Source organism: Cheilinus undulatus, linkage group 4, assembly GCF_018320785.1.
Source record: "Cheilinus undulatus linkage group 4, ASM1832078v1, whole genome shotgun sequence".
Lineage (NCBI taxonomy): Eukaryota > Metazoa > Chordata > Actinopteri > Labriformes > Labridae > Cheilinus > Cheilinus undulatus.
Genome location: NC_054868.1, coordinates 39,977,822 through 40,005,424, shown reverse-complemented (window position 1 = coordinate 40,005,424; position 27,603 = coordinate 39,977,822). Strand labels below are relative to the sequence as shown.

The 27,603-nt window shown below is 38.2% G+C and overlaps 1 protein-coding gene across 3 annotated transcripts in view; it reads right to left on the bottom strand.

The window, feature by feature from the left end:
• Positions 1-27,603, bottom strand: part of arhgap10 (Rho GTPase activating protein 10) — a 90,107-nt gene that overhangs the window by 36,126 nt on the left and 26,378 nt on the right. For all 3 annotated transcript variants that reach the window (XM_041785369.1, XM_041785370.1, XM_041785371.1), the window contains exons 2-16: positions 23,420-23,515; positions 23,124-23,185; positions 19,127-19,198; positions 18,822-18,923; positions 15,121-15,231; positions 14,788-14,892; positions 12,896-13,025; positions 12,651-12,757; positions 11,793-11,887; positions 11,052-11,133; positions 10,817-10,859; positions 9,076-9,144; positions 8,464-8,538; positions 3,364-3,448; positions 719-777 (exon numbers count right to left, since the gene is read on the bottom strand). In XM_041785369.1, coding sequence (XP_041641303.1) covers positions 719-777; positions 3,364-3,448; positions 8,464-8,538; positions 9,076-9,144; positions 10,817-10,859; positions 11,052-11,133; positions 11,793-11,887; positions 12,651-12,757; positions 12,896-13,025; positions 14,788-14,892; positions 15,121-15,231; positions 18,822-18,923; positions 19,127-19,198; positions 23,124-23,185; positions 23,420-23,515 — 1,293 coding nt within the window. The remainder of the gene's footprint in view (positions 1-718; positions 778-3,363; positions 3,449-8,463; positions 8,539-9,075; positions 9,145-10,816; positions 10,860-11,051; positions 11,134-11,792; positions 11,888-12,650; positions 12,758-12,895; positions 13,026-14,787; positions 14,893-15,120; positions 15,232-18,821; positions 18,924-19,126; positions 19,199-23,123; positions 23,186-23,419; positions 23,516-27,603) is intronic.

Sequence of the window (27,603 nt, the reverse complement as noted above, 5' to 3'; positions counted from 1 at the left end):
TTTACTTTTTCTTCTGAACTGATGACTCTGCACTCAATAAGGTGTATTTTGTTTTCACTGATGAATTTCTTCCTGGTTTGTGTAATGAGCAATCCCAGACTACTTTGCAAGTAAACTGCAGTGCAATCAGGAAGGTAACTATTAAAAGCTTTCCTCCCTCATTCTATGACATTCATTCATGAAACCAAAACACTGATTTATTTTTTTGGGAAATACATCTAATGAAGTGCATTTTTGTTAAATAGATTCCTCAATACAATACAAAACAAAAAGTAAACAACAGAGGTGGATGGAGCTGAGAAGCGCTGATCTTTTTTCGTCACATTGTTGTTGTTTTGATAGAGTGCCCTAGAGATGAAATTAACAAACTGTGCATTTCAGACATGTGGATTTGAAAATACTCTGGTTTTAAGACACCTCGACATGCTACCTAATTCACTTGAGTAGAAACAAAGATACTAGAGGTGTCTTTGCATGCACACCAGTTTTCTCATCATTATCAGGCTTTGAAGGTATCTTTGTATGTGTTACAAAAGTTAAAATCCTTTTTTCTTGGAGGTTTGAATAAGCCTATAGAGCATATATTCCATATACGATTAGATCCAGGATAGTTCATTATCACATAATCAATGAGCATGTAACCACACATGTACACTTTGTTAGCATCTGCATTACACTCAAATTAAGAGGTGGTAAAAGAAGAGGTAGTCAGACTTACTTGCAGGACTAATGAACTCTTTGTAAAGTCCATAGGTCATCAATGGCTCAGGCAGGCTCCTTCATAGAGAGGGAGAGAGAGAAAGGGGTGGGAGAAGTGAGAGTTGAAGTGAGCATGGGGGGGACAGAAATAGCCTGCACACTGTTTTATAGGGTCTGCACACAGCAATGATTAATGTGGCTGAGCCAGGGGATGGAATTAGATGGTGCACGCATTGAGATAACCAAGTTCATCTGAAGGTACTTTCACACTGCAGCTGGCCAGTGGCCAAAGGTACTTAGCCTCAGAGGAAACTGAGACTGACCCTGCTGTGTTCAAGCAGGCCAGAGACAATGTAGAAGACAAAACAGAGCAACACTAGGCATAGCTTTACAACAAATAACAACATGGATATGCTATGAGTGCTTCAATGGTGGATGACATTTGCAGGAAAATTGGTTTTCATTCAATTAGAAGTGTAACTGATAGTCTAGTTCCAATTCTGTTCTACAGCCAATCAAAATAACATTAAAACACAATAAAGACATAAACAGGACAACATCTAACTAAACTGCTACTCATTACTGAAAAACAGCAAACATTTTATATCATACACTACATAATATTAAACTTTGTCTTTTTGATATTCATATTTAGCCTCACAGTAAAAAAAAATCTAATTACAAAGAAATTATTGTGTATATCTACGGGTAAATCCAATCAAATAGTACATTATGATTGCATTTATAATCTGCTAATTATGGTGCATAAACAACTGACTAATACAAGAAATAAACTTATCTTTTAGATCTTTTTGAGCATTTTTAACTGTTTGAATTTAAAACAAAATCCAAACTCTCCCATTCATTTGAATAAGCAGAGCCAAACTCAATGTACGTACTGCCAACTGCACACATTTACAAAAACAAACTGGCATTTAAATAAAAACTCCTTCAGCTTCTTACAACCAAGCAACAAAATTAAACTTTGAACTTCACCCGCACAATCTGTCACCATCAAACTGAGAGGAATTTATGAATGTGGAAAAGGCATACAGTAAGAAAACTGACCTTGCACTGAGTTAATTACCCCAAAGCACTTAGAATAATTAACTCCCATTTAGAGAAGAAGTTGTTGAAGAGTTGTCAGTGGATGAAATGTGTCATATCAAGATGAGACAGTTGTATAAAGAATTGTAAAAAAAACCTTTCCATCATTAGTTGGGGTTACCTAAGGTCAGAAGTGGTTCTGATCAGCCACAGTGTGGTTTGTTGGTTGTTAAGATGAATCAAATGAGTTTTACAGCAGTCAAAACTGTCTCTGCACTCATCAAATTACATTCCCTTTGATTCAGACAAGACGAAAAAAATTCACATCTAAATAATGTTTAGAAGATTGCATTAAAGGATGGTGTGCATATACATCATACAGACACAGGACGGTTAAAAACAGCAGCAATGATAAAAAGAAGGTAAGGACTACACTGTTACAATGCCACATACAAATTTACAGTCACAATGTTTGGACCTAGCTGTCACTGAAATGTGATGCTTTTTCCTAAAAGGTTCCACCTGAAGAACCGGGTTCACACTCTTGTATACCTGGGTGGTCCACCCAAGCTTTGTCAATGTGTGGAAAACAATGACAAAATTCTTGACCACTGAACCAGAGTGAGCGAACGAAGGCTCAAGACTCCTCTGCAAATAAGAATTTTCCAATTTTTACCTCTGCCAAGGAGGTTATGTGATCAGCAGGTTTTGTTAGTTAGTTTGTTAGTTTGTTTAAGTTTAAGGTTTCCTTACTATTGGGAGATAGGGCTAATGGCCGCTCCGAGTGCTTTTCTAGTTTCTAATATTTTTGAGATAGTGGGTTTTTAATTTTCATGAGCTTCCATGAGTCATCAAGATTAAAACAAAAAAAGGTTTGAAATATTTCACTTTGTGTGAAATGAAACTAGAATAAAAGGAAATTAAACTTTCTGAAATAAATCACAAGAAAAACTGAACTTTTACGTTTACACCTGTAATTTGCACAAAATAGTTCTCTAAGTTATTTTTTTATTTAATCCTGTCTCCTTTATCATATAAAACAATTTCTAACTCCATTTTAGGAATCATTATTGTGTCCACTGTCTTTGGTTTGTATTTTATGTTGAACCATGACTAAAATAACTTTCTGTCACGACAGACAAAGTTTTTGAATCTGAATCTAAATTGGATTAAATAGCTCTGATTGAAAATAAGTTTGTGGTACTGAGATAGTGTGCCCACTTGTCCTCTTTTCTCAAGTGGTCATATTATTCAAAACTTTAACTGAAAAGTTCTGCTTCGACAGTCAGAGTTATAAAAAAAAGGCTTCATGCAGATCTAGGACATGCAGGTCAAAAACACCATCAGTGCTATGAAAATGTACAGTTTCAGAACATGTCAAATAGTTGGATGGAATAAAATATTCATCTTTTGTGAATTGTTTCATTCAACAGTCCTGAAATCTAAATATTTACCATGTAATCATATATGGCAATGTAGAGAATTAATCAAATGGTAAACAGTAGCATTTAACTGTTAAAAACAACAAAAAAGATAGATCATCACAGACAAATATCTAAATTATTGCAGGGTAAGATTTTCTACTTCTGTCTTCTTTTTCTCTGAACTTATTCTTACCTCAGATAAAGCTTCAGTGCGCTTGTTATCGTCTTTACGTCCCAGTCCTCACTCGTAGACAGATCCACATCAATGCTCTTCTCATCTGCACCAATCAGGAACATTTAACAAAGAATCGATCGACTGGGTTAGCAACAAAAAGCACTGAACATTTTTTCCTCATAAAAAAGCCTCTGTGTGATTTTGTGGACAACCTCGAAAGTCCAAATATGAAATATAAATATGTAACTTGTAATTAGCCTTATGAGGATAAAAGCAGTGCTAGCCTTTGGGTGGAGTTTACCCCAGTGGATAGAGAAGGAAGTTAAAGCTTCTGCAGAGGGCTGCTGGTTCTATACTCATTACAACTTTAATTAATCCCTGACTATTTCATCGCCTCCACTGGGACTCCAAGGCTGTGTTGTGCTGAAAATTCAGTGGGCTTTAGTCACACCTTAAGTAACCTCTGATGAATTTCAGTGGCAGTGAAGTGTTGTGAGTCAGACACGTGTACTGTACAGGGCTCAGGTCAACACACAGACTTTATCTCAGTGGGTGGTGGGTGGTCTTTGTTAGGGGAAAATTTATTTTTGATTTCCTCAAAGTGCTGCAGTGGGGAGGACTGTGTTTCTCCATCTGCTCTGTCCACAAAATGGCCTGTCCAATATCAACCTCTGAGAGAAAATGTTTTTTGTGGAGTGTTAGTAGCAAAAGCTTTGCTGCTTTAAGTGTGTGAGAGTTGAGATTGATGCGGTCTGCTGGAGCACAAACAAGTTTGATGCTGTTAGGCCTGGGACTGGAAAATACCCAACTTTGGTGGTGGCAGATTAAATAGTTCTGATAATGAAACTTTTAAGCACAAAGCAGAATATCAAGTGAAGGTGGAACTTTAACTGGAATGGAAATACACCTTTTTGTACAACTTTTACTTGAACTTGGAAATGATTCTGCACATATTCTAATATGCAAATAAACTCAAAAGGCTACCTCTTAAAGAAAAAAAAATAAGATGATTACCGTCTTTGTTCAATTCAATTGTGTACTGCTGTCAGATGTGATAAACTGCTACAGTTTCTGTTGACAGATATCACTGTAAAATTTGTAGCACACTCAAACGGTCAAAATACACAATTACACCATCTGCACTGTTATCTGAATTCATTAAAAGTTGTTTAATGTATTATTAGACATTGTAAAATGTACACAGAGATTCAGATATGTCTGGGATAGGCTTAGGACAATAGCAGCTATCCTTGGCTACTGCACAAAATTTGACATCTAAATTTAGCCATTTAGCCGGCTAACCACATGCATCCTTCCCATACACATTTACACGCCACTGACAAAGCAGTAGGAGCAAATTGGGGCTAAGCGTCTTGCCCAAGGACACATCAACATGTGAGACGCCCGACTCTACCTGCTGAGCCACAGTTGCCCCAGTGTATGTTTACATTGTTGGACAACAGCAGAATAACATTTAAAGTGTACCTTTTTGTCACTTTGGATCATTACACAACACGTGGGATCTGTAGAGGTATAACCTCAGCTTGTCTCCTTCAGTTATCACTTTCATTTGAACATCAACTTTCTTTCCAAAAAAAAAAAAAAAGACATAATAATATTGACTAAAACACATTGGTGGAAACCAAGACTGTCTACTTCTCTATAGGGTACAGCAGTAGGAAGCCTCTCTTGCTTGCCAGTTTTGCAGGTCCATGAGTGTCTGACGTCAGATGAAAGCTATGAAAAGGCCAATATCTACTAAAAGACACATTTGTAACTCTATCCAACAAAGTTGATAAAATGGAACTGTTTTTAAATCATGGATGGTTGGATTAATTAAATGGTCCAAATGAGTGAAACTAAGGCCAGGGTTAATCTTATCCACCTTAATCCATCCTTTGAGCCATTGCCTGTATGAAAAAGATGGACAACCAAGCAACTCACTGAAAGTATTGTAAAGCCAAACTGTGCATCCCTAATGACTGGCTGCAACATATTGCTCATCCAATGATTTTTTTTACTCGCACCCAGCTTCTGTCATGATTTCAAGCTTTCATCACTCTGATTTCTCTTCTGATTTCAACTTCCCTTTTTTTCAGAGAAGTTCCTCTTTGGTAAGTTTAGAATATTTAAAATGCCATGATTGACAGCTCTATTGGTGGATTGATTTAGTACGATCATGTCAAAACAAAAAAAACAAATGGAGGGAAAAAAAATTAATTAAAAAAATGATGAAGTGAAAATAAACAACAGAAAATATACCATATCCAGCATGAAACAAACAGTATATGTTAAAAAGAGGAATCGGATAAAGAGTCAAGACAAGAGCAATTTGAGTTTCCATACGCATATGTATCTGCTACTAACAGACACAAAAAACTGCCAAAGACTCCACCTACTTGAGAGATGTTTGACATCTCATTGATAATTTAGAAGGATGGCTAAAGGTAACCTTGCAAAGCCGATGGATTGGCCAGATTTCATGTTTGTCATCAGGCAAATACACCTTGCAAAGCTCCAGGCACAAAGTCTGAAAACAGGCTTTATCGATTAATATCATTTGAGGAGAATACGACAGTAGCAACAGGCAGGGATTAGTTGTACTGGAAGCCAATAGCCATGGCTGCCATCGGTGTAGCACTTAGCTTGGATGTTGCTATAGTATAGCAGCAGCTGTATCAGAACTGGGCCACATTTCTTGATTAAATAAAGAGCTACAAGCCAAAACCCATCAGCCTAATAAAGTTATTCTCCACTCAGGCCGGCTCTCCTATTTGGCTGGGCCCCTGAAAATCCAAGAGAATGGGCCTTCCTAGTTGTGATTTATTGATAACATCAGTGCAAGTGTGTTGGATCAGTAGCATTGGTGCTAGCATCCTTGCTTACCTTTTATCTCTTTTTATGCCTATTTTGTCATTTTTGCCACTTTTAGCCAGATTTTTCCTCTTTTTAACTGCTTGGCTGCTTGCTTTAACACTATTTCCCTCCTTTGTTGCCCTTTTTTGCCTTTTTATCCCATTTTTGCCACTTTTTAACTGCTTTTCTCCATTTTCCCACCCACTTTTGCAGTCATTATGCATCGTTATGCATTTCTGAAGTTATTTCAGGTTCTTCCACTTTATATTTGGCCATAACAGTGGTTATTTTTCAGGCAAGGACCATGATTTTGCTGACCTCCACGGGCCCTTCATTTGGCAGGGCCCCAGAAAGCTCTCCCCCTTATCCCCCCTTATGGGCAGTCTTGTTTCTACTGTTTCCTTCTGGCCTCAGCATGAGTTATATCTACCAACAAGCTCTCAAATTTATAAACTACGGTAGCACCTGCCTGTCAAGCTCAGGTTACTGCCAGAGCTGTGCATGCCCACATCCTCATTAGATTTCGTAACTCTAATAGACCTGAAATGAATGTGACGGTCATAACATTTATCTAATCATCTACGGTGGAGTTTCTGACTCTGGCTTCAACTGATTTCACCAGTGGAATATGTTAGCACTTAAATTAGCAATATTTTAACTTCTCCAACAGGAGCAAAAGACGCCTGTTCATCGTAATAAACAGTCAATACTTTGGGTAACAGTATATGTATAAGTGCTATTAACACATTTGATTGACAACAACTTTAGTTTTACCATGTTTACTCCTGTATCTTTCTCCTAAAACCCTTGAGAAGGTCGTGACCTTCAGGTCAAAAACTGTGTTGTCATTTTGTTGAACTGATCCTTTAAGTAAAAGACAGTTGTTATAACAACATGTCCTAAACTGATACAATTTAATACAAGGAGTATGTTAATATTCTGGAATAAATGCACCATGATACATCATTAAGTTTCCAAAGCATTAATGGTCATTTCCACCTTAAACCATGAAAATGTGGAAGTGGTTCCACAGAAACATCCGACAGCATTCCTCAAATTTGCCTCACTCTGCAATTATATCTATAGAATGATAGCTCAGCAACTATCCTACCATAGCCATATCCTGACAACTCCATCCACTTCCCTGCCACACACAGTACAACAGACGGAGCTCACTTTGACTGCCTTCTTCCTGTTATTCAGTTGCCTGACATTCAATAGGTGCCGCTGTCTTTGTTTGTACTGTAAAATGATGGGAGACTCATTTTATATTGCTCTGTCCTTCCCTGATTGGACCGTGGCCATGTCGGTGGGTGAGAGATGCAAAGTAGGAGGAGGAGTGGGAGGATCCAAAGTCTTTCTTCAGGGTTTAAAGCTTTTCTCACCCACTCACTGGACTGCTGTATGCAGGAAATGATTGTGAATGTGTCGGTTTGGTGTTGAAGTAGTCTGCCATGCATTTAAGTCATTTGAGTTCATGGTAGCGGCATGATAATATTCTATGTTTTTAAAGTCAATTAGATATCCAACATTGGCAAACATTAAAGTAAAACTCTCTCTTGCACTTTCAATCATTTTCTGTAATATTCATGCTTAAAAAGAAACTTTTCAGAGTGCTGCAGCAGAGCATTAATGGTAGTCTACAGCATGAGTCTGCAGGTTGGGAGGCCGGAGGGTTTTAGAGACGAAGCTGAGCCAGGCTGGCGGCTGTTTGAGTTTGTTGTCATTCTGAACACAGAGCTGAAAGTGAGCTGGTGTCTGCTGGAGCCAGCAGGAAACCAGAGAGCAGACACAGAGCAGTGGAAGGGACAGAGGACAAGCTTTACAGAAAAGAAGTTGAATTAAAGGAATTTGAAACAAGTGAGGAATGAAAGAATTCACAAAAAAGGCGTTAGAGGTGGTGTGTTAATGAAGCAAAAAGGAAAAAAAAGTGTACGGGCATAAATGGGAGGAACTGTGTGCAGTTGTCTGCAGGACATAAAGTGAATAGAAGCAGGGCAATGATACACATGACACTTGTTGCACACTGGAGGAATACAGCTCTGACAAGCTGAATCATGGGCTAAATGTCGGTCACTCTCTTTTTAATATCCGACCGACACACATACATCCATTACCACTGCACATTCAACTAACTAGGGGCAAAGGAATATCACAGAGATAGTGCAGAAGCATACAAATTAAAAATTTAGCTTTATTCGGCTACACTCTATGCATAAGTACATTTCTGGAGCAGAGAGAAGAGAAGAAGCTTAAACTTACCAATCATTAATGAGAGCAGCTTCTGTACCTTGGAGCTTACCCCGACAACTCTGTACAGGCCCTGATCATTAATACCTAAGAAGGAATAACAGTAATGAAGCTTCATATGTTTGGTATTTTTCTTAATAAAGATGCAAGGTGCTTTAAAAGGAAAAAAAAAAACAAAAAACAAAAACAAAGCAAACAATAAAATGAAAACAAGAACATTTTAATCACTCAGAACTAAGAGTGGATGTTTGATAAATACAACCATGTTTCTGCAGCTGTTGCATGAATCAGAACTAACTTTAGAAGGATAGATCACCATGCACAGAATGAAACATTTGACATGTTATAAGACCCAAAGTCTGACTGAAAAAAGAGGTCAGATAAGCCTGCAAGACTTATGCAATTTAATAAGAACTACACTGCTATGCAAAGATAGCCATTTATATCATCTTCAGTTTGTGCAGCGACTTTATTCAAGACTGAAGCAAGTCTGCCCCCTTCTGTACACACTGAGATAATGCACCAATGTAGTCTTTTACCATCTCTGAATCCTCATTTTAAAATCGTCATCATAAATCATAAACCACACTGGTATACTCTCAGATCTACATATCTGAAGCTCACCTCTCGTTTCTATGGCGCTGATGGAGTTCCTCACAAAACTCAGACCCACTTCATCCAGCTGGGCATCAACTACAAGCAGAAGAGATGTTTAAACCAGGTGAAGCTTTATACAAGATGATTAAAAGGTCTGTGATGAATCCAGAATTTAAACTAAGCTCTATGATACTAATAAAAAAAATATTTATTTATAACTGTTTTGGCACCATGGCAACAAAGTCAGTCATAGAAATCTCTTATTGGGTAATTTCTTGTTTTGAATACTACAGGAAATGACCAAATACTGGAATCCCTATATTTACACAGGAGGACATGACATTTTATCTTTGCAACATCATGATGATTTCTTTTTTTTTTTTTTTAATTTTGTCCAAATTTTTCCATTTGACTTGTCAGGGGAATTTAGCTTTAAAATGTGTTGGTATTCTATTGGACTTGGGAAATGTATTTGTACATTTTTTTCAAATTCTTTATGTCATGCAATTTTCAGGGACTGTGTTTGGGAATTTTCCTATTATTTTCTTAGAATTTTGGGTAATAATAATAATATCAATAACAATAACAATAACAATAACAATAATAATATAGGGGCCTTTCAAAGCACTTAAAGTCACCCTACAAGGCAAAGTTAAAACATATAAGATGTGAAAGGTTAGCAATTAATTAAAACATCAAATAAAACAGTGTGTGGGTGAGCATAAAGAAATCAATCAATCAATCTGAATATGCCAACTGGAAAAGATAGTTTTTAGACAAGATTTAAAAATGGAGAGAGAGTCTATGTTGTGGTTGTCTGGTGGGACGAGTTCCAGAAGCGGGGAGCAGAGCTGCTAAAGGCTATGGATCACATAGTGGTCAAACCAGCATGCAATGTATTAGTAAATTTCGGGGAATTCCATAAGGCATTTCAAGGGGATTTTGCTTTGGGGAACTTTTAGGGAAATTTCTTTGAAATTATATGCATTAAGGAAAGGAAAATTTCCAGCAAATTCAAAAAGTTTCATGTAATTTTGTTGATGCTTAGCCTGAACATGTCCATCATTCAAATTACTACCCATCCCTCTCTCCTATTAATAGCTGAGTTTTTTAAAACTTATCAGGTCCTACTGATCCCGAATAAGTGGGTGAAACTAAAAATGTATTCCAAACAAAAGCCCAGGTTTGCCACTATACAGCTATTTGATTCTCTTAATAATGCACTTTTTTTTTCTTTTTTCAATACTTTATTTTTAGATTTTCAAAAACAATCCAGAACATTTATTCCCTTAACCCACCCTACCCAAGTTTACAAATGAGAATAAAGGAAGTACAATTGGACAAAGGACCAGGTACATAAATTAAATAAAAACTTGACAACAAACAAATCAGTAAACACACTAAGACATTCTAAATAAATGTTATTTACAAAAAAAAAACAACTCCTTTGCTTGCAGTTTTAGCACTGCAGTTTTTTTAACCACTTCAGCTGCTCTCTCAGCTTGGTTGGAGTGTGTTTCTTTTCTACTTGAGCTATGGCATTTCTGTACGTTTGTACTATCAATGTTGTATTTTGTGTATCCATTGTGTCAGTGTGCATACTGTAGATCTAATTTCCATCAGGGTGATGATCAAGAGGAAGTTGGTCTGTATTTGTTCAAAGGTACTGTACTTTTCAAGACTGCATTGTTTTAAAACCTCTGGTATCAAAAAAGTATTGACATTTTAGAAATCCGGACAACCTGCATATTACAAACAAAATGCTTACTTCCTCTTTCTTTAGAATAAGTCCTCCCAAGATAATGTCCAATCTGCAAGAACAGACAACAAAAATCATATTAGCCTCATAAATGCCATAAAAGCATTGAGTTAGAAGTAAAGTAAAGATATTTGGTGGAGAGTTAAACTCCTTTCCATAAATTGACAGTTTAACAGAACACAGTGAGGCTCCAGGAGCCAAGTGTGAGTGCTAGATGATGACATAGCTCAGCCGGCTGACTCACAGGTTCCTTCCCACCCATGGCCTGCATCCAGAACTTGTGGTCATCCTCAGACAGAGCTTGTACTGTGAGCACCGTCCCAGGCCTGAGGGATAGTAATACCACATCAGAATTAGGTAAAGCCTCAGAGGAACAATACAGTCAGGCCATTAGAGGATGTCACTGTCAATATAAAACAATAAACATTCTTGTAAAATCTCTGTGAAGGGCACCAGCACCTTGGATTTGCTGTAACTACAAATACGAGCCGCATTAGTCATCCCAGCTGGTTTATGGGATGTTTAATCACGTGGGAGCAGATGGATATCAAGTTACTTATCCCAATCAGAATGGATGTGTGGACTTGAATTTCAACACTAAATCTGGGGTATTGCACTTCTATTAATACTACAGTAAAGAGGCAGGGCAGGGTTATGTTGTCTGATAAAACTAGACGCTATCTATTACAGGAGGGCAGAGCTGGGTGTGACAAATTCTTGTCCTCTAGAAAAATACAGCAACTAGCTGAACTCTCAATGGTAACTGTGTGAAGCAAAGACCTTGGGTAAAACTTAAATGGTGTTTCATATAATTCATATAACAGTAGATACTTTATGTGCTCTGTGGCTTGTATGAGTAAGACACATAACACATCATACAAGAGAGCCTTTTTCACAAAGTGTGTCAGCTGCGACATGTAAAATGAAACCTAGAGCTCTGATATTATTACAGTTTGTTTGAAAGTGACGTAAGGTGATAATGTACCGATCTGTGATGTCAAGCTCTAAGCAGAACCTCCTGTCCAGCATGTCTGTCGTTTTACGGACACAGGATTTGAGCGTGACTGACTCTGTCTCCCCCTGTGGGTGAAAGTAAAATCATTTACTGCATGGGCAGGGATGCAAAAATAAGTGATGTCAAAACATTAATCAAAATAATATTTACATCACAAATTGGGGACTTATGAAAAAATAACAATGCTGAGTAGTTTATACATGCAGAGGAGAAGTAAGGCGATTTGAGTGACTTTGAACATGCCATGGCTGTTGGTGTCAGACATGGCGGTCTCACTGGCAAGGATTTACACATGGTACCATTTCTAAGCGTTACACAAAAACAGAAGGCTCAGGACGTACATAAACAACATTAAATCTGACAGACCACCTACAAAGACCCCCCCCCATGAATATGAATAGGCATACCTTAGAAAAGTAGTTAGTAAGTGTATATTTCGATTAATTTCTCTTTTTTAGACTGTAATTACTTCCCAAAAGCATAAGGCTGCCGATATCTGTTTTGTCTATTGAGAAAAAATATTTTTGCTAACTTCAATTCAATCCTTATTATGCAAACAAAATGAGACTTGTTAAGACCACTGATCAACACTTCTATATCCTTATTAACCTGCCAAAAATGGTGCATAAACCTGAAAAAGAACCGTTCAGCAGCATGAGGACTTTTGAATAAATAACCATGAAATTAAAAAAAAAAAAAGCCCTTCATTCATCCAACATCACCAGAAAACAAAATTTAACTATATTTTTTATCATTCTTATACTTAAAATAATAATTTGCATGACAAATGCCAGTAAAAAAGGAAACCTAAATTAAAAAACTACTCACAATCTTTCCACCTGATCTGTGGTCAAAGGTCACCATGTGCAGTATCTTCTGCTCTTTAACAAAAGTGCAGTAGCGTTTGACCCAGCTTGAACCAAAGGGAGGCGGCCCTACAGAAAACGGGCACAGATTATTTGCTTATACAAACATTGCATTTGACAAATAATGTACGCTTTTATAGGTATTTTTGCCCTAAAGGTGATATGAACCCCATACTCAAAAACATGTAAAGTGAATCAGGATCTTACGTTTTTCCTGTACATAGAGGTAGCCTTCACAGCTGATGGGGCTGGTTTGTCTGTACTCCTGAGGCGCCTCTCTGATCCTTTTCATCAACTCGTACACCTCAGACCGTGTGCCCTCAAATCGACTCCTTGTCTGGGAGGGAGAGGAAGTAAACATTCACTTCAGGAAGTCAATTCCTAACATTAATGTTTCAGATGGGAAGTCCTTCTTAATTAGAGGCCAACACAAACCAAAACTATTGCTCTTCCTTTGGAAATCCCTTTAGTTTCCAGAAACCAGTTGAAAGTGTTTCTTGGGGGTTTCCCACCTACAATTTCTCTGTTTTAATCCTTTCACTTTCACTTTCAAGACTCATTGATGAGGTAGAAAAGAACATGTACATCATTTTCAGCAGCAGATAATATGATTAATCCTAATCTCTATGTATGTACAGGTCATTTACTTTACTATGTGATGTGCAATGGTTTACATTTGTTGTATATTTGTAGACCAAGCTGTAATGATCAGTTATGTACCAGCAGGCTTGGGGTATATGGGTAAAATAGCATGTAAGGAAAAAAAACATACAGGAATAACCTTATTCAAATCACTGCCTACAGTACCATCTATTCGTGTGATAATTTATTTGTAACAGATCAGCGTTTAGATCACCTACTCCCCAAAACACATCAGAAATCATTGCTCCACCTATGTAGATATTTTCATTATTTATTCCCCTTAATTGTGAGTAAATCCCATTAAAATCTGCTTCTTTTGGGGGCTCATCACACTAAACTGAGACTCAAAAGGCGAACATCATTACTCCTGGATGTTATGGACAAAAAGTTACGTTTGTGTTGCAGAGTAAAACACCACACGGAAAAAGACTTCTTGCCAGGAAGTTGTTTATCGCCAACTGCTGGCTTCTCTGGAATTACAGAGAAATTCATGTCTGTTCCTAGATGCATATACCATCAATTAAATGATGAGAAATTATGATTGTTGATGGGTTACAAGACTGGGTTAATCCTGGGGCCATATTCACAAAGCTTCCCTTTAGCATAAAGAGGCAATCCTGGTGAAGAAATTCTGTGAAAACTCTTTGAATCATGGCGTTTTCTAAGAAGTTCTCTTCACAGATAAGACTCAGTCCTTGTAAAGATAAAAGTTATTCATAAAGCATCTTAGCTACAGAGAGAGCTCCTTCGGTGGAAAATTGCTAAAACTACTGATGAGGACTTTTAAGAGTCTAAAAGGTTTCTCAGACAGGATAAAATAGCAGTAAGATGGAGTGATAGATAATATAACAACCACTTGTTGAAGTCAGTTATATTAAATGCTATATTTACCAGTTTGGTAAATAAACACTGGGAAGTAAATATGGTAGAGCAAGAAAGGGACCCACAGAGCCTTGAATAAGGCTGACAGACAAACACTATTAATGCAGACATTTCAGTCCAGCTTGGACTGCCCTCAGTGCAAAGTTAGACATGCATGGTGACCTCTCTAAATGTGTTTTACTTCACAGATGCATCCTATCGCTGATTAATGGTACTTCATGTTATGATATAACTATCAGCATGTGAAGGGACTACTGCACAGGAGCATGTAGTTTTTGTCTGTTGTACACTTTTCAAAGTATGGCTTTTTTGTCAACTAATGGATCAACCAATCACAGCTGTCCCACCTAGCAACAGTCATCCCACCTCCTCACTATGGCAAAAGTTTCTTTCCTCTCCTTGCCCAGATTTGCTCTGGGAATGTCTCTGAATCAATCTGAGCTAGGACTCCTAGCGTAAAAAAATCCTAATTTCCAAGCAAAGACAGAAGATCTCTGAGAGGATTCTTAGAATGGTTATGAATGCGAGCCCTAATCTCTATTAAAACATCAAAATGAAGCACAAATATGACTTACATTCTGTATATTGATCTGCAGCGCTCGTTTGTAATGGTCGAAGTCTTTGGCAAGCTCAAAGCCCTGATGATAAAAGGTAAAGACCGTCTGAAAGAAGGCCAGCATCTAAAGAGATCACAACAGAGGGAGACATAGATAAAAGACATTAATTCAGTCTAATCAAATCACAAGTGAAACAAAAACTCAACACAGCCATTGTATTGTCATGTGTGGGTTTACAAATGTAAAACAGAAACTTAGCCCCATTTCACATATTTTCTATTGCCCTATGCTTTAATAAAGTGAAAGAGAAACCACATCATTGTTGACATGCTGCTGTGGTCAGCTACTCACCGGCTCCACACACTCAAACTTCTTCCTCTCTTGGATCTCCTGCAGTTTGCATACATAGTCAAGTGACTCCTCTTGAAAGTGCTGCCTCATGGTTTCCACCTGGATGTCTGCCTGTAGAAAGGGAGAACACACACCGCGATGATTATAGGGACAGACGGAGTTATTGGAATACACACTATAGTTTTACTCTTATAAGAGGTGGGGGGTATTCCATTTGGTAAATGTTTCAGCAAATACAGATGCAGATGGTTCTTAAATCAAGTAAATGTATATACCTACAAATAGCATGTTTGTCATATACATGCTTTATAATCTGTGCAACATGACACCCTTCAGCTACACACAGAAAGACAACTTAAAGGGAAAAACAGACGGTTGAGGTATTCCTCTTTCTTTGCAGCAGTTGTGGAAAAATAAACATTTCCATTCATTTCAAACTTTTAACTGCATGTTGCATACACAGTGCCATGCAGGTTTTCAACTACTAAAGCCCCCTTGTTATGGGCTGAGTTTATACTGAATATGCAAGTATTTCTTTGACCAGACCCTTGGGGTTTGTGGAACATAGACACACACAGGCGTAACTAGCTTCCTCATAATCCAAAAAGCACCACTACCCTGAGTACTTAAAGTCCCTGTTAGGTTTGTTGTGTCACTGTGTTATGAACCACCAGACCAAATTTTCTCTGTTATGATGTTCCAATGACCGTATTTAGCTGGCTGTTAATGTTCAATGAAGGCAGTGACATCAGCTAACAACAGACTGCTTATGATTTTATATCTTTATCTGTAGCTTCAAGAGGGCTGGGCAATTGCCGTAATGCCCAGTGACGTGGTGGGTCCCTATATTTGCACTGCCCAAATCACATCCAGCTATGAAAATGATGAAAACATTCTAACGAACTAAATAAAAAAATCAGTCACAAATAGATCTCAGTGTCTCCACATGTTTACACCAACCATATTCCAACATATCTAGTGAATTTATACAAAAAATCTTGGACTTAAGCAAAAAAAGAAGAAAAGAAAAATGTGAAGTAAAACATTTGCTGTTTCCCTTGTGTTGTTGACTGATTGCTTACTCTCCTCCACTTTCCTTGAACCAACCAGTTTTTGGGGAATTCACAACTTAAATAAGTCAAACTGAAGCACTGTTTTGTGCACCAGACAATCCCATAAATCTAATATGGAGCTTGATATCTGAAAAGTTTGTTATAGAGATCAAAAAACACTGACGGCTCTTAAAGGTGGACATTTACACGTGTCCCTAAGCAGCTAAGGTCAAGCTCAACAGCATCTCTTTTGTCCAGGCCTTCACCCCTGGTAATACCCCCTAGGTAGCCAGTGGTTTTCAGGCCGCTGGGACATTCCTGGCACGACCAGGGGCTTGTGACAACCCCACTAAGCCCCGGATGTTACCCTTGGTCATGCTTACACTCCACATCAACCCCTCATTCCACCCTGAGGGAGTAGACTTAATTTTTTTTAAAGATTATTTTTCCATACCCCTGCAGAGACATCCAGAGCTCGATCAGGGTTGTGTCGATCCCCCTTCTCACCCCATGGCACTTACTCACCATTAAACGCCTTACTTTAGCCCCAATTTCTGGCCCAAACATGCCTAAAGGTTCTGCACAGGAAGGTAGTTAAAAGAAAGGAGTTGTTTTTTTAATTGATGGTAATATTTCGCTGCAAAAATCCTTCATCTTGCACCTTTAATGTATCTCTCTGAAACGACTAACATTTATTCAAGTTGAAAGTTTTCTTTTTTATTTTGAAATTGTCTTCTTATGTTTTGTCTCTGTTTAGCCCCTTCAATAGCCTTTAGGTTGGGTATATTACCTTGCATCTGATGAACCAGAGCTAACGTGAAGACAGCTGACACACTCAGACTAAGAACTACAGGCAATTGAGAGTTAGCAGTTAATTTACAGCTACCTTCAAGTCCTAGTTTGGACTGTGGGAGGAAACCAGAGCACCCAGGGGGAGATTTACACCAGGAAGAGTTCAAAGAAAGCACCTTTATGTATATACTAACAGTATACAACCAAGATATACAGTATAACACAACTGGGAGATGAATTATACACAGTATTAACCACAGAGGACTTGTGACAGGAAAATCTATGCTTTTGTAAATACATGTAAAGTTTCCTTAGGTGTAATGAGTCATACAATTTCCTTGCACAGCAAGATCTTTGGTGGTTAAAGTCATCTGCTGGTAAGCTTTTTTATTCACTTTATTTTGAGTTAGATAAAAGCTCACGGTTGTCTTAGAATCTGACGCAATATTGATTGAGTTCCTGACTTCTGCGACTGTGATGGAAACACTCTGTCTATTTATTCAAGTGTGATAGGAATCTGTGTTGGTTTTCTTGTGTCACAGAAAAAGAACAGCCTGCAGTCATAGTGTCAACAGCTTCAAGTGTCCTCTCTGGTTGGCTTATACAACATATGTGGAGGCCTTACATGGTGGCATGGTAAAGGCCAAGACGGTTTAGCGAGAGATTGCAGAGTCATTTAAAAGTATAATTTTAAATTTTGAAACAATTCTAGTGAAATCAAACGATATCAAAGCCAAGGTTAGAGGTCTAGCTACCCAATATTTGCAAATTTCCTGTTTTTAATTGCCAAAAATGCAAGCAAACTTCTACACACTATCTTAATAGCACAAATATACCGGGAACATTTCAGTACCATAATGTTACCACTGGATTTGTGCTGTTTATACAATACCACCTCCTCTGTTCTTTGCCTATTTGCACAAGACATGCATATTTAATGCCCAAAAGACTTTAGAAACCTTAGAATTTATTTGCTGACCAGAGAATGTTAATGAACCACCAGCACTTGCTATTCTCTGTTGCTTGTGGAAGCTTTGGGTTAGAATATGGCTGAGTAATTGTAGTCTTTCGTTTCTGTCCTTTTACATACTGACAACCATCATTTTAGAATATTCATATCTATGTACAAAACTGTGCATAAATTTAAGGTATGTTTGGACCAAAAATTTAGGCTTTATTAGGGGGTCAATGTGGCAAGTAAGCTGCTTGAGGGCACCATCAGGTGTAAAGGAGGATTGACACAACCCAAGCTGTGCATTAGATGGCTTTGCATATTACCAGGGGGATGGGAAAATAATCTGTTGAAAAGATAATAAAGTGCACACCTGAGGGTGGTGTGTGGGTGGATGTGGTGAGTAAGCACAGCCTTGAGTACTCTCTGGCATGTAGTAGGGCTGCCACAAGCCCCTGGTCATGCCGTGGATGTTCCAGGGGCCAAAAAAACACTGGTGGTCCCCAAGTGTAAAAATAAGCAGTTACTAGCAACTAACTCGAACCCTAACCCAAAAATAGAGTATTGAAAATGTTGACAACCCTGAGACGCCGCTTCATTTTACATAGTTAGTGACTTGACACCGTTTCATAGCTTTTCCTGCAAAATGCACTACTACTAGATTTGACCTTGGAAGTACAGCAAAAGTGAGTGCACATTTCCTTTCCAAACAAGCCAGGAAAACTGTTGCTGTGAGGCACGTCAGTGGAAACTCAGACAGTCCAACAGGCTTTACAGCGAAGCTCTCCCCCAGTGGCACCAAGACAACAAACTTCAAACAGGGATTCTCTAACCAAACAAGATACCCTTTTCCATTCAGTCTGCATGTTTCATATCAGTCAGAGAGTTGAGGTAAGGATAAATACCTCTTGTAGCTGCGGCTCTTTCTTCTTTGCAGACATATTGAGAAGCTTTTCCAGAGAGCTGTAGTACTTCTCCGTTTCCTTCTCATACTTCTTTCTCTCCGCCTGAGGGAGGTACAGTGGAAAGTGCACAAACATGAAAATACTAGGTCACTCTTGAGGGTGAAGAAAATGAGACTATGTACAGTCACATAAATCATATGTAATTAGCACCCAACTGTGAAATGTGGATTTTTTTGCAATAACAAGGGGACACAAAGCATTAAAAACAGGTCAGTTACGGTAGGAAATAAAGCGTCATACATTACCCTTACTGTACCAAGATGCTCTTTCCTGAACTTCTCCAAGGGTTTCATTAAGGTTTCTGTGATGTTTCTCATCTAAAAAAGCCAACATAAATATTCAATTATTACTCAACTCTCTGACAAATCCCACTGTTATTTGATAATCACAACAAGATTTCCAGTCCTTAGTGTTTGAGTGTGTGAAGAGTAGCAGCTGTATACAGTTTCTTGGCCTCTAGGGGTCCTGCTTTAGATTGATGCCCCACTGGCCTTGATATACGGCGTTACATAACTGAAATTACATAACTATCATTCTAAAAGTATCTCTCTGTGCCTATAATACATTCATAAAGTCATTGTAGTTTTCCTCATTCCTCTGCTGTTTCTGCTGCTCTGGCTACAGGACACGTCTGTGCCTGCATGCCCGTCCTACTTCTCCTTACTGTGCACTGTGATGTCATCCCACAATGCTGAGCAGTGCTGAGCTGAGCAGAGTGTTTACCATTACCGTCTGAGCTGAGCACTAAAACAGTCATCTCAGTCAGTTTCTGATGATGGGCCCACTCCCTAACCCCAGACACTGCAGGCAGACATTACAAGACAATGGCTGTTTATAGAAAGTGGCAAATGCTCAATACTGCTGCCCTGTAATGCTTTAGCTTGTTTTTAAACTATCGTCCTAAAGCAGGGTCTAAAATTAACTTTTTGACTTACCATCAAGGTGGCAGGTAGATGAAAACATCTGGTAGCCAACAGTAAAATCAAACATCTTCAATGCCTGTTTTGATGCCATAGCAACATAAATAGAAATACCCTATTTTGTGTAACTTCTGCTTTATGACAAATTGCCAGAAAACAAAATATTGTCAGTGTTTGAGGAATGAAGGCAGTGTGCGGGAGTTTGCAAGAAGTTTTTGATGATTTCATTCCTCTTATATGCAACAGTTTTAGAGCTTTTCTACACTAGTGATCATTGACATAATGGAGATTGTGTAATGTTCAGACACATGGGATTTAAAAAGTATAGAAAATTTTGACAACCTTGCTGGCTAGGGATATACCTGCTTTGTCAAAATAAAAAAAACCCTTTCAGATATCATTGTGATTAGAAGGTATAATACTGAACGCAAATCTTAAAGGAGGCCAGAGCAAAAAGCAAAGCAAACTTATTAGTGGTGTTGCTCGAGGTAAGATAAACTGTACATTTTTAGTCCATGGAGTGAGAAATTTGTCTTGGGCTCCTCATGCTGCAGCCATGGACAACATTCAGTAACATCCACATCACACATGAAAAACACAATGACATAAGACACTGAGTATCAATCATAATTCCCCTAAAAAATCTAGAATAAAAATACCATTACATTCTCATAGTACAAGGGGGAAAATGGAGGACAAATCACAGTCCAGTCCAGCCCCATTTTCACTTGTTTGCTGTTATTGCTAGTCAATAAAATCCTGACAACTCAAAGTCCTTACCACAAAGAAATTACAATCAATTCTACATTGTAAGAAGATAGAAAACAACAGAATACATATGCAACATCTTAATGTATTTTCTATATCATTTATTGCTTTTATTCTTTAGTCACTTGATTTAATGCAACCAATTAAGGGTTTTCAAGATCTTTATTATTTAGCTTCCTTTAAATTTGCTTTCATTCTTGTTGACCTTCACTGTTTTTGCCTTTTGTTCCCTTCCTGGCCCTGCAATAGATAGTCAATGGATTGTGCAGATTCCATATCATCATCTGGAGGATCCATCTTGCAAAGCTTCAAACTGAAACATGTGTTACTGGTCAGAGAATGACTGGACCACTAAGCATCATTTCAGAAGAAAGAGGCAGTCTTTTCCTTTTCCTGCTTCCTCCTTCAAGTTGTCCCAATTTCAAAACCAGAACCAGACAGCTGTATGTTACAGCAGACTTTACAACTTAAAGGAGGTAGAGGAAAGTTTAAACTTAAGCTTATTTTGAAACCAGCTTAAGCTGTTGCAACGTTCTAAATGTTAGAGTGTAAACTCTGTCATAAGTAAGAACTCTCATTCAAACTAGGCTATATTTGAGCTTACGCATTTCTGGTGCAACCTATAGCCGGGCAAAATGTCTTTATTAAAAGAAAAGATGCTTTAGCCCTTCTCCAGACCACTTATGGCTAAAGTCCCATTTAGCAGCTGGCTCCACTGACAGTGAACAATGATTACAGCTGCCTGTCAAGCTCATGCATACCTATAACCTCACATTTTGTTCTTATGATTGACACACAATAAATGCTTCAATTCTTGATTGGTTCAATCAAGGTTTGGGATTTTTTGAGGCTATTTTCCAGATGGATGTGATACATAGCCTTTTTGTTTGAATTTCTGAGACCTTCTCTCAGTTGTTGATTTTTATTTTCTTGTTTCCCGAGTTCTCGTCTTTGCTTTGTCTCTGTCAAGCTTTTAAAGGTGTTATATAAAAAAGTAATTACTATTATGATTGTTGTGTATTTATTCAATATGTCCTGTGTAACAGTGGTACAAGGTGGCTGGTGTTTCTGTGTGTGCTTTAATCCATTTTTGTGTGTATCAGCCTACTCCTGTGAAGCTCCAACATTTAGACAACAGAGAAGCAGGCAAAAAAGCTGCAGCTAAACCAAAATGTGGCTTACATACTGGGGCGACTTATTTACCAGTTTAACGTTCTAAGACATGCAACATCAATTCTGCAAGTGCATGCAGCTGCCACTATCACACACTGCATGAGAATGGCTGGCTACATGATGTTGCATAATAGAATGGTGGGGCTTTATGGCACTTTTTAACTGCTTTTCTTCCTCATTAGGTCATAACCGTGCATTTAAAGAAAAGAGAAAATATGTTAGCGTTGCTGTTACTGTTGAGTGCTAGTTTGACTGAAAACACTCTTCAGTAAGTACAAGTGACTAGCTTTGGAGGGCAGAGCAAATTGCAAACCATGAGTCCATCTCACTGCAATCACTGACGGCCAAGAGCTGAGCTACTATACTTTGGCTAGAAGATGTGTACAGTGAAGACAGCCCTAAAAGAGTGACACAGCTGCACAGAAAGTGAATGTGCGAAAACCAGACTGCAGCTTATATACCAGTGTGACTTATATTCCAGAATTCACACAAATGATTTTGATACAAAGATTTAAGCTCTCTAGATTTACTCCACAAACTAAAAATGAAAATATTGAACCCTGTCTTTAATTTTGTAACCGGTATTTCCTTTTCATTTTACAAAAACTTTCAACTGAGGTTCTTCAATGCATAAAAAAACATACTGCAAGGGTTTACAATAAATCCAGGATTAAGATCACACATCTTGTGACACTTTTACCACTTCACAGTTCATGACCCACTGTCACCTTTAAAACCAGGCCTCCTTTAATAATGCTGTAACTTCCTTTATGTCTGATGTGTGATTTGTGTGGTTTATAAACTAGCAGCTTTAACAAGGCTGCCCTGTGCAGAAGATAGTTTTATGGTCGCTGGGTTGTAACCAGCTGTATTGTGTTGGACCTTGTTGCTCTTGTGGATGTGTCTCTGTATTTAAAGCGTGGCTATAATTATGTGGAAATGCACTCCTGTCCTCTCTGCAGCCGCGCCCAGGCAGGTGTTGTGACAGTGACCCTTAGTCAGGCACAAGGGGAGGGACGGTTTGAACATTATCAGCACTTATCCACCCTCAGGGAACTAGCTTGCTCTGCAGTACTGGATGCTGTTGCCGGACTGCTGTCCATTGTAGAAAATCTCATTATGATTACTGGCCGGATATCTTGTACATGACCGAATCAGACGCTAATAGATTCAACTACCTAATATGGGCAGTAATAGGTGCACGGTGTAGGAGAAATGCATACAGTGCAGTGCATACTGTTTAACAGTTTAACTGCAATACACCACACAGACAGCCACACACACACACACACACACCCACCCCCACCCACACACAGACACACACACACACACACAGGTATTTTCTCTGACTCTCCAGCACGTTCTGACTGGTTGTTCTCACCATCAGCTCTCTTTGGTCTTCAAGGTTCTTGAGGAATGAGGAGAACTCTTGCAAAGACTCATCTAGAGATTAAAAAAAAAAAAAAAACGGGTCATAAATACAACCTCTCTTTCTCATTCACTCCTACATACTCAGGCAGCCACATACATTATGATCAGTTGCTCCCACCACACTTGCTAAACCAAAAGCTAATCTTAATTTGCTGGTAGAAAAACTATAAATAAAGATTTACAGTTCGTAGTCGAAACGAAACTGGTGGTTAGTTTCTGTCATGAGAGGGGTTAACCCACACTTACCAATGCATCTCTCATCGTCCGTCTTTGCATCCCCGATGTACTCAAACTGAAATTCTCCCAGGCAATGGGCGAACTTCCGCTGAGCCATGCCAAGCTCTGAAAGAAAATTCAACAAAAATGTTGTCAATACTGTATTTGAAAGGATGCAAAATACTGTTAGGATCAAGCATGAACACAAATTTGACTGAAATAAAGCATTTAGACAATAAAAAAATACAGTGACGGTTTTCTAAGACAGTGATCTTCCTCTTTAAAGTAAAAGAAATAAAAATAAAATACACATGGTATTGTAAAAAGCACGTCTGATGTACGGAGTTAACCACCCTGCATACATCCTGTTTGTCTACGCTCGGCTACATCCTGTTGCACATCAAACCCTACTGTGAGAAGGGTAGGTATCACAGACACCCAACACATTCAAACAGGCAGCTCTGTTTAATCATTGCTGTGTTTGAAGCTTACACAAATAAATACAAAAGAAACAGAGTGATGCTACTATTGTGGAATCCAAATAGATGGCACTGTAGAAGGTTATAATAAACCTCCAGAGCTGTTTTATGTTTTCATTTTCAAGATGCAAGATACAGAGTCAGTATGTTTAATGACTTCTTTAATTAAGTTTCACTTTATACCAGTGTGAAACCTGATAACTTCAGGACTTTTTTTTTGTTCAGCTAATGCCACAAACTCCTGTGCACCATTAAAAATCATTAGCATTGCTGTCTGCAAAACCCAAATACCCTTTAGACAGCACACATCTGTTATGCAAAGATATGAAAATGGATTCAGTATATGAATTCTGTTAAATCTAAATTTTCTCCATACAAGACCTGCATACGATTAAATATAATCAAAAGAAACAGCTGTTATAATGTGATGTTCAGCACATAATAAATTGCAGAGGATATAAATGTAACTGCATATCTGAGTCACCGGCTGGCAGGAAAACAGGCATGCCCTAACAGTTAAAAAGCACACTCACTACAACCCTGAATAACTGCAGAAAAGCTCTTAGATTGGCATTTCATTGCTCAAGCAGTCTTCTGTAAAAGAACCAGCCTGACATAAAATGCATCACAAAGGCATTACTTTTTACATGTAACTGTTTCATTATATTCATCTAAATTCCATTCAGTTATAATCATTTGATGCATTTGCATCATGATTGAGCAAGTGGTGTTGTACACCCTTCTGTTGTATAATGAAAAATAGTCCTAATTCCTCAATTTCTTGATGGAACAAAACAAAACAACCACATGTGTGATGATAAGTGTTGGAGAGAGTCAAACCTCAACTACTCCCCCAGCACACCAGTAAACACAGCAAACAAAATCTATTTCCAAACAGTGAGGAGATTCCCCAGGGTGGGATCTCTGACCCACAGCAGTCCCCCAGGAAAGCATGACAGAATGCAGAGGGGATATTTTAAGCCTGGAGCTCTGAACCGTATACAGAGAAACAGTGTCACTGGATGTGGCTGATAGCTCGGACCCTATAGGAAACGATCTCATACACTACACTGCTGAACAGTGCTCTGAGCCTGCTCAGTATCTGTTTTCACTACAAACACACTTGATAGCTGGCTGGACTTATGGCTGGAACTTATGGTTGGGTTTTTTCCAATGTCATTAAATCAAACATTTTAAGTTAGAATAGGTAATTTTAATAGGACCAAAACATGACTAAAAAGGCAGGCAAATGAGGCTGTAAATGTATAAGGAATCATGGTGTTTCACCTTTTGCCCTTATGATGAGCTTTTAAAGTATCTTGAGCAATATACTGTGTATTATTTGTGTTTTTTGTAGATTTTTCTTATGAAAACGACTGCGGAAGCACTTGGAATTCTTCAAAGAGACAATTAGATAATTATTACAATAATTATTTTGTACATTTGTACAATTATTGCTTTGAAGAAGGAAATTTAGGTTTGCTTTCATTTAGATAGATTCAGTTTTAATAAGGCTAACAAATATAAAAGATCAATTCCACCATAAGGGATAAAAGTGAACACTAATAACAGACATTAAAGCTGTAACACAATTTTCAGGTTACTTTAAATTAAAATAGTTAAAAAAAAAAGAAAAAATCTGAAATTAAAAATGAAAACTGTAATTGGCCAGTCAAATTACAACCAGTGTCCCTCTGATTTAATAAACACAAGCAAAAACTGTTTAAAGAGAACTACATTTTCAAAGGTAATGCCTCTTTATTTTGCTTTAAAATTGCACAAGATTGGTGCATTTAACTTTAAAATGTCAAGATTTGTCTCATAAGGGAACATGGACTCTCATCATGATAGTCTCCTAAAATCTTGTGTGTTTTACCACATTGTATTGTATTGTATTGTATCGCATCATTTTATTGTATCATAATCATATTTGTATGTTGTTGCATCGTATTGTATTGATCCTCAATAAGTAAAGACCTGGAAACTGGCACCTTAACATGACCTACCAATGCAGGTTTCATTCTTTGTACAGGTCATCCTGACATATCTCCACCCAGAACATCCACTTCTTAAATGTCTTTGCCTCCTTGCTGTGTCTTGTTCCTGCTGCTTCCACACTCAGGCCTGCCTGAGCCGTGTGTACACATGCTATGGATTAAACCTGCAGTAAGGCTCAAAGCCCAAACATGTGAGAGGTGTTGGACTATTTCTGCCTGAGCCAAGCACAAAGGGCGCTGCTTTTGCCTCAATAGTTTATTTCAAACAGTCTGAAATCCACTGCTGCTCACTCTTTAGCTCTCTTTCAGATAGTTACAACTCCAAAGCACACAAGGAAATAATAGCCAATCCAAACACCTGTGGTCAATTCTTCCAGTCAATTTGTCTTATTCATGGAAGAACAGGAAGCCAAGGGATGCAAACCAAACAATGGGGCAGCTCATGCACTAGAGTTTTTACAATTGTTTGTTCTTTGAGACGGTCTTTTTATAGCACAGGGAGGAAATGTTCTCTCTTTTCTTGTGGGTGAGGTAATTCTTCTTCATGAAATCAAAAGTATAAACAATGAAGAAGATGAAGTATGTGCACTATTAGAAATATGAAGACGACAGCAAACAGTTTACTTTAAGGGCAGTCAGCAAAATAAAATGTTTTACAACTTATTTTTGGCTTATAATAGCTAATTTCTTGGCTTGTGAACTCCTCCAAGACACTGCACAGACTTAACATTAGACCATTAATCAAGACTAGAAGGGCTCTGCATTATCAGTTCCTTTCATAAAAACAAAATAGCCATGGCAAACAAAATATAGACGATGACACACGCAGCTTTAAAAGCCTGTAATACAGGAGTCTACTGTCCAGTCAGCTGGCTCAGGTCTCTCTTTAAGCAGTGTTTTGGTCAGCTCCAATGGTGGGAGAATTACTGGATGGGTTATCATGGCATTTAGATTCACTAGACAACTGTTAGGAGCTAAAAATTACATGATAAACTTGTATCAACCACATCAACTCATTCTGGTTCTCATAGGAACATAGTAAAAGCTTTCTATTTATTTGTTAAAATGTTTCTGTCAAAGATGTAACCTTTAACAATTGTAAACAAGCCTGATAAACTGCAATATGAGAGAGTTGGAATACTGGTTAAAGCCAGTTCCTTCAAAAAGGTAGGACAAATAAAAGCCTGTCAGGTCATCTTTGGGGAAAAAAAAATGAACATAGCAATTTTCTTTGAAGTGACTGTGGAAATTTAAATGGAATCCTAACCACAGAGAGAGGTAGCTTAAATCCCCACCAGGGTAAGCAAGACCATAAAAGGTGACTTTGGTCACTCTGGTCCAGAAGGGAGCCCTTAACCTGCAGCACAAAGAATGAATGCAGACAAGAAGGAATCCTGCCCACACTCTTTATCCTTTACAGGCCCAGTAAGAAGCAGAAATGTCATTGATTCTAGCATTTTATACTTTAATTCAACTTAAAGTGGAAGGCTTTATCTGTGGATGCAAGCATGGATGCAGGCCTCCAGTGCTGGCTGCACCACTGCAATCATATTTCACCTCTGCTTGTGATTTTGTTGTCCACCTGTCAAACACTATGTAAAAATGATACTGTGAGGTAAGGTAAAAAAGCAGTGAGAATATGGCTCACCACAATGCATGCACAATGCATGCAATGCATAACACATTAACATGTACAACACTACAATGTACAGCATGTGATTGAAAATACAGGAAATGT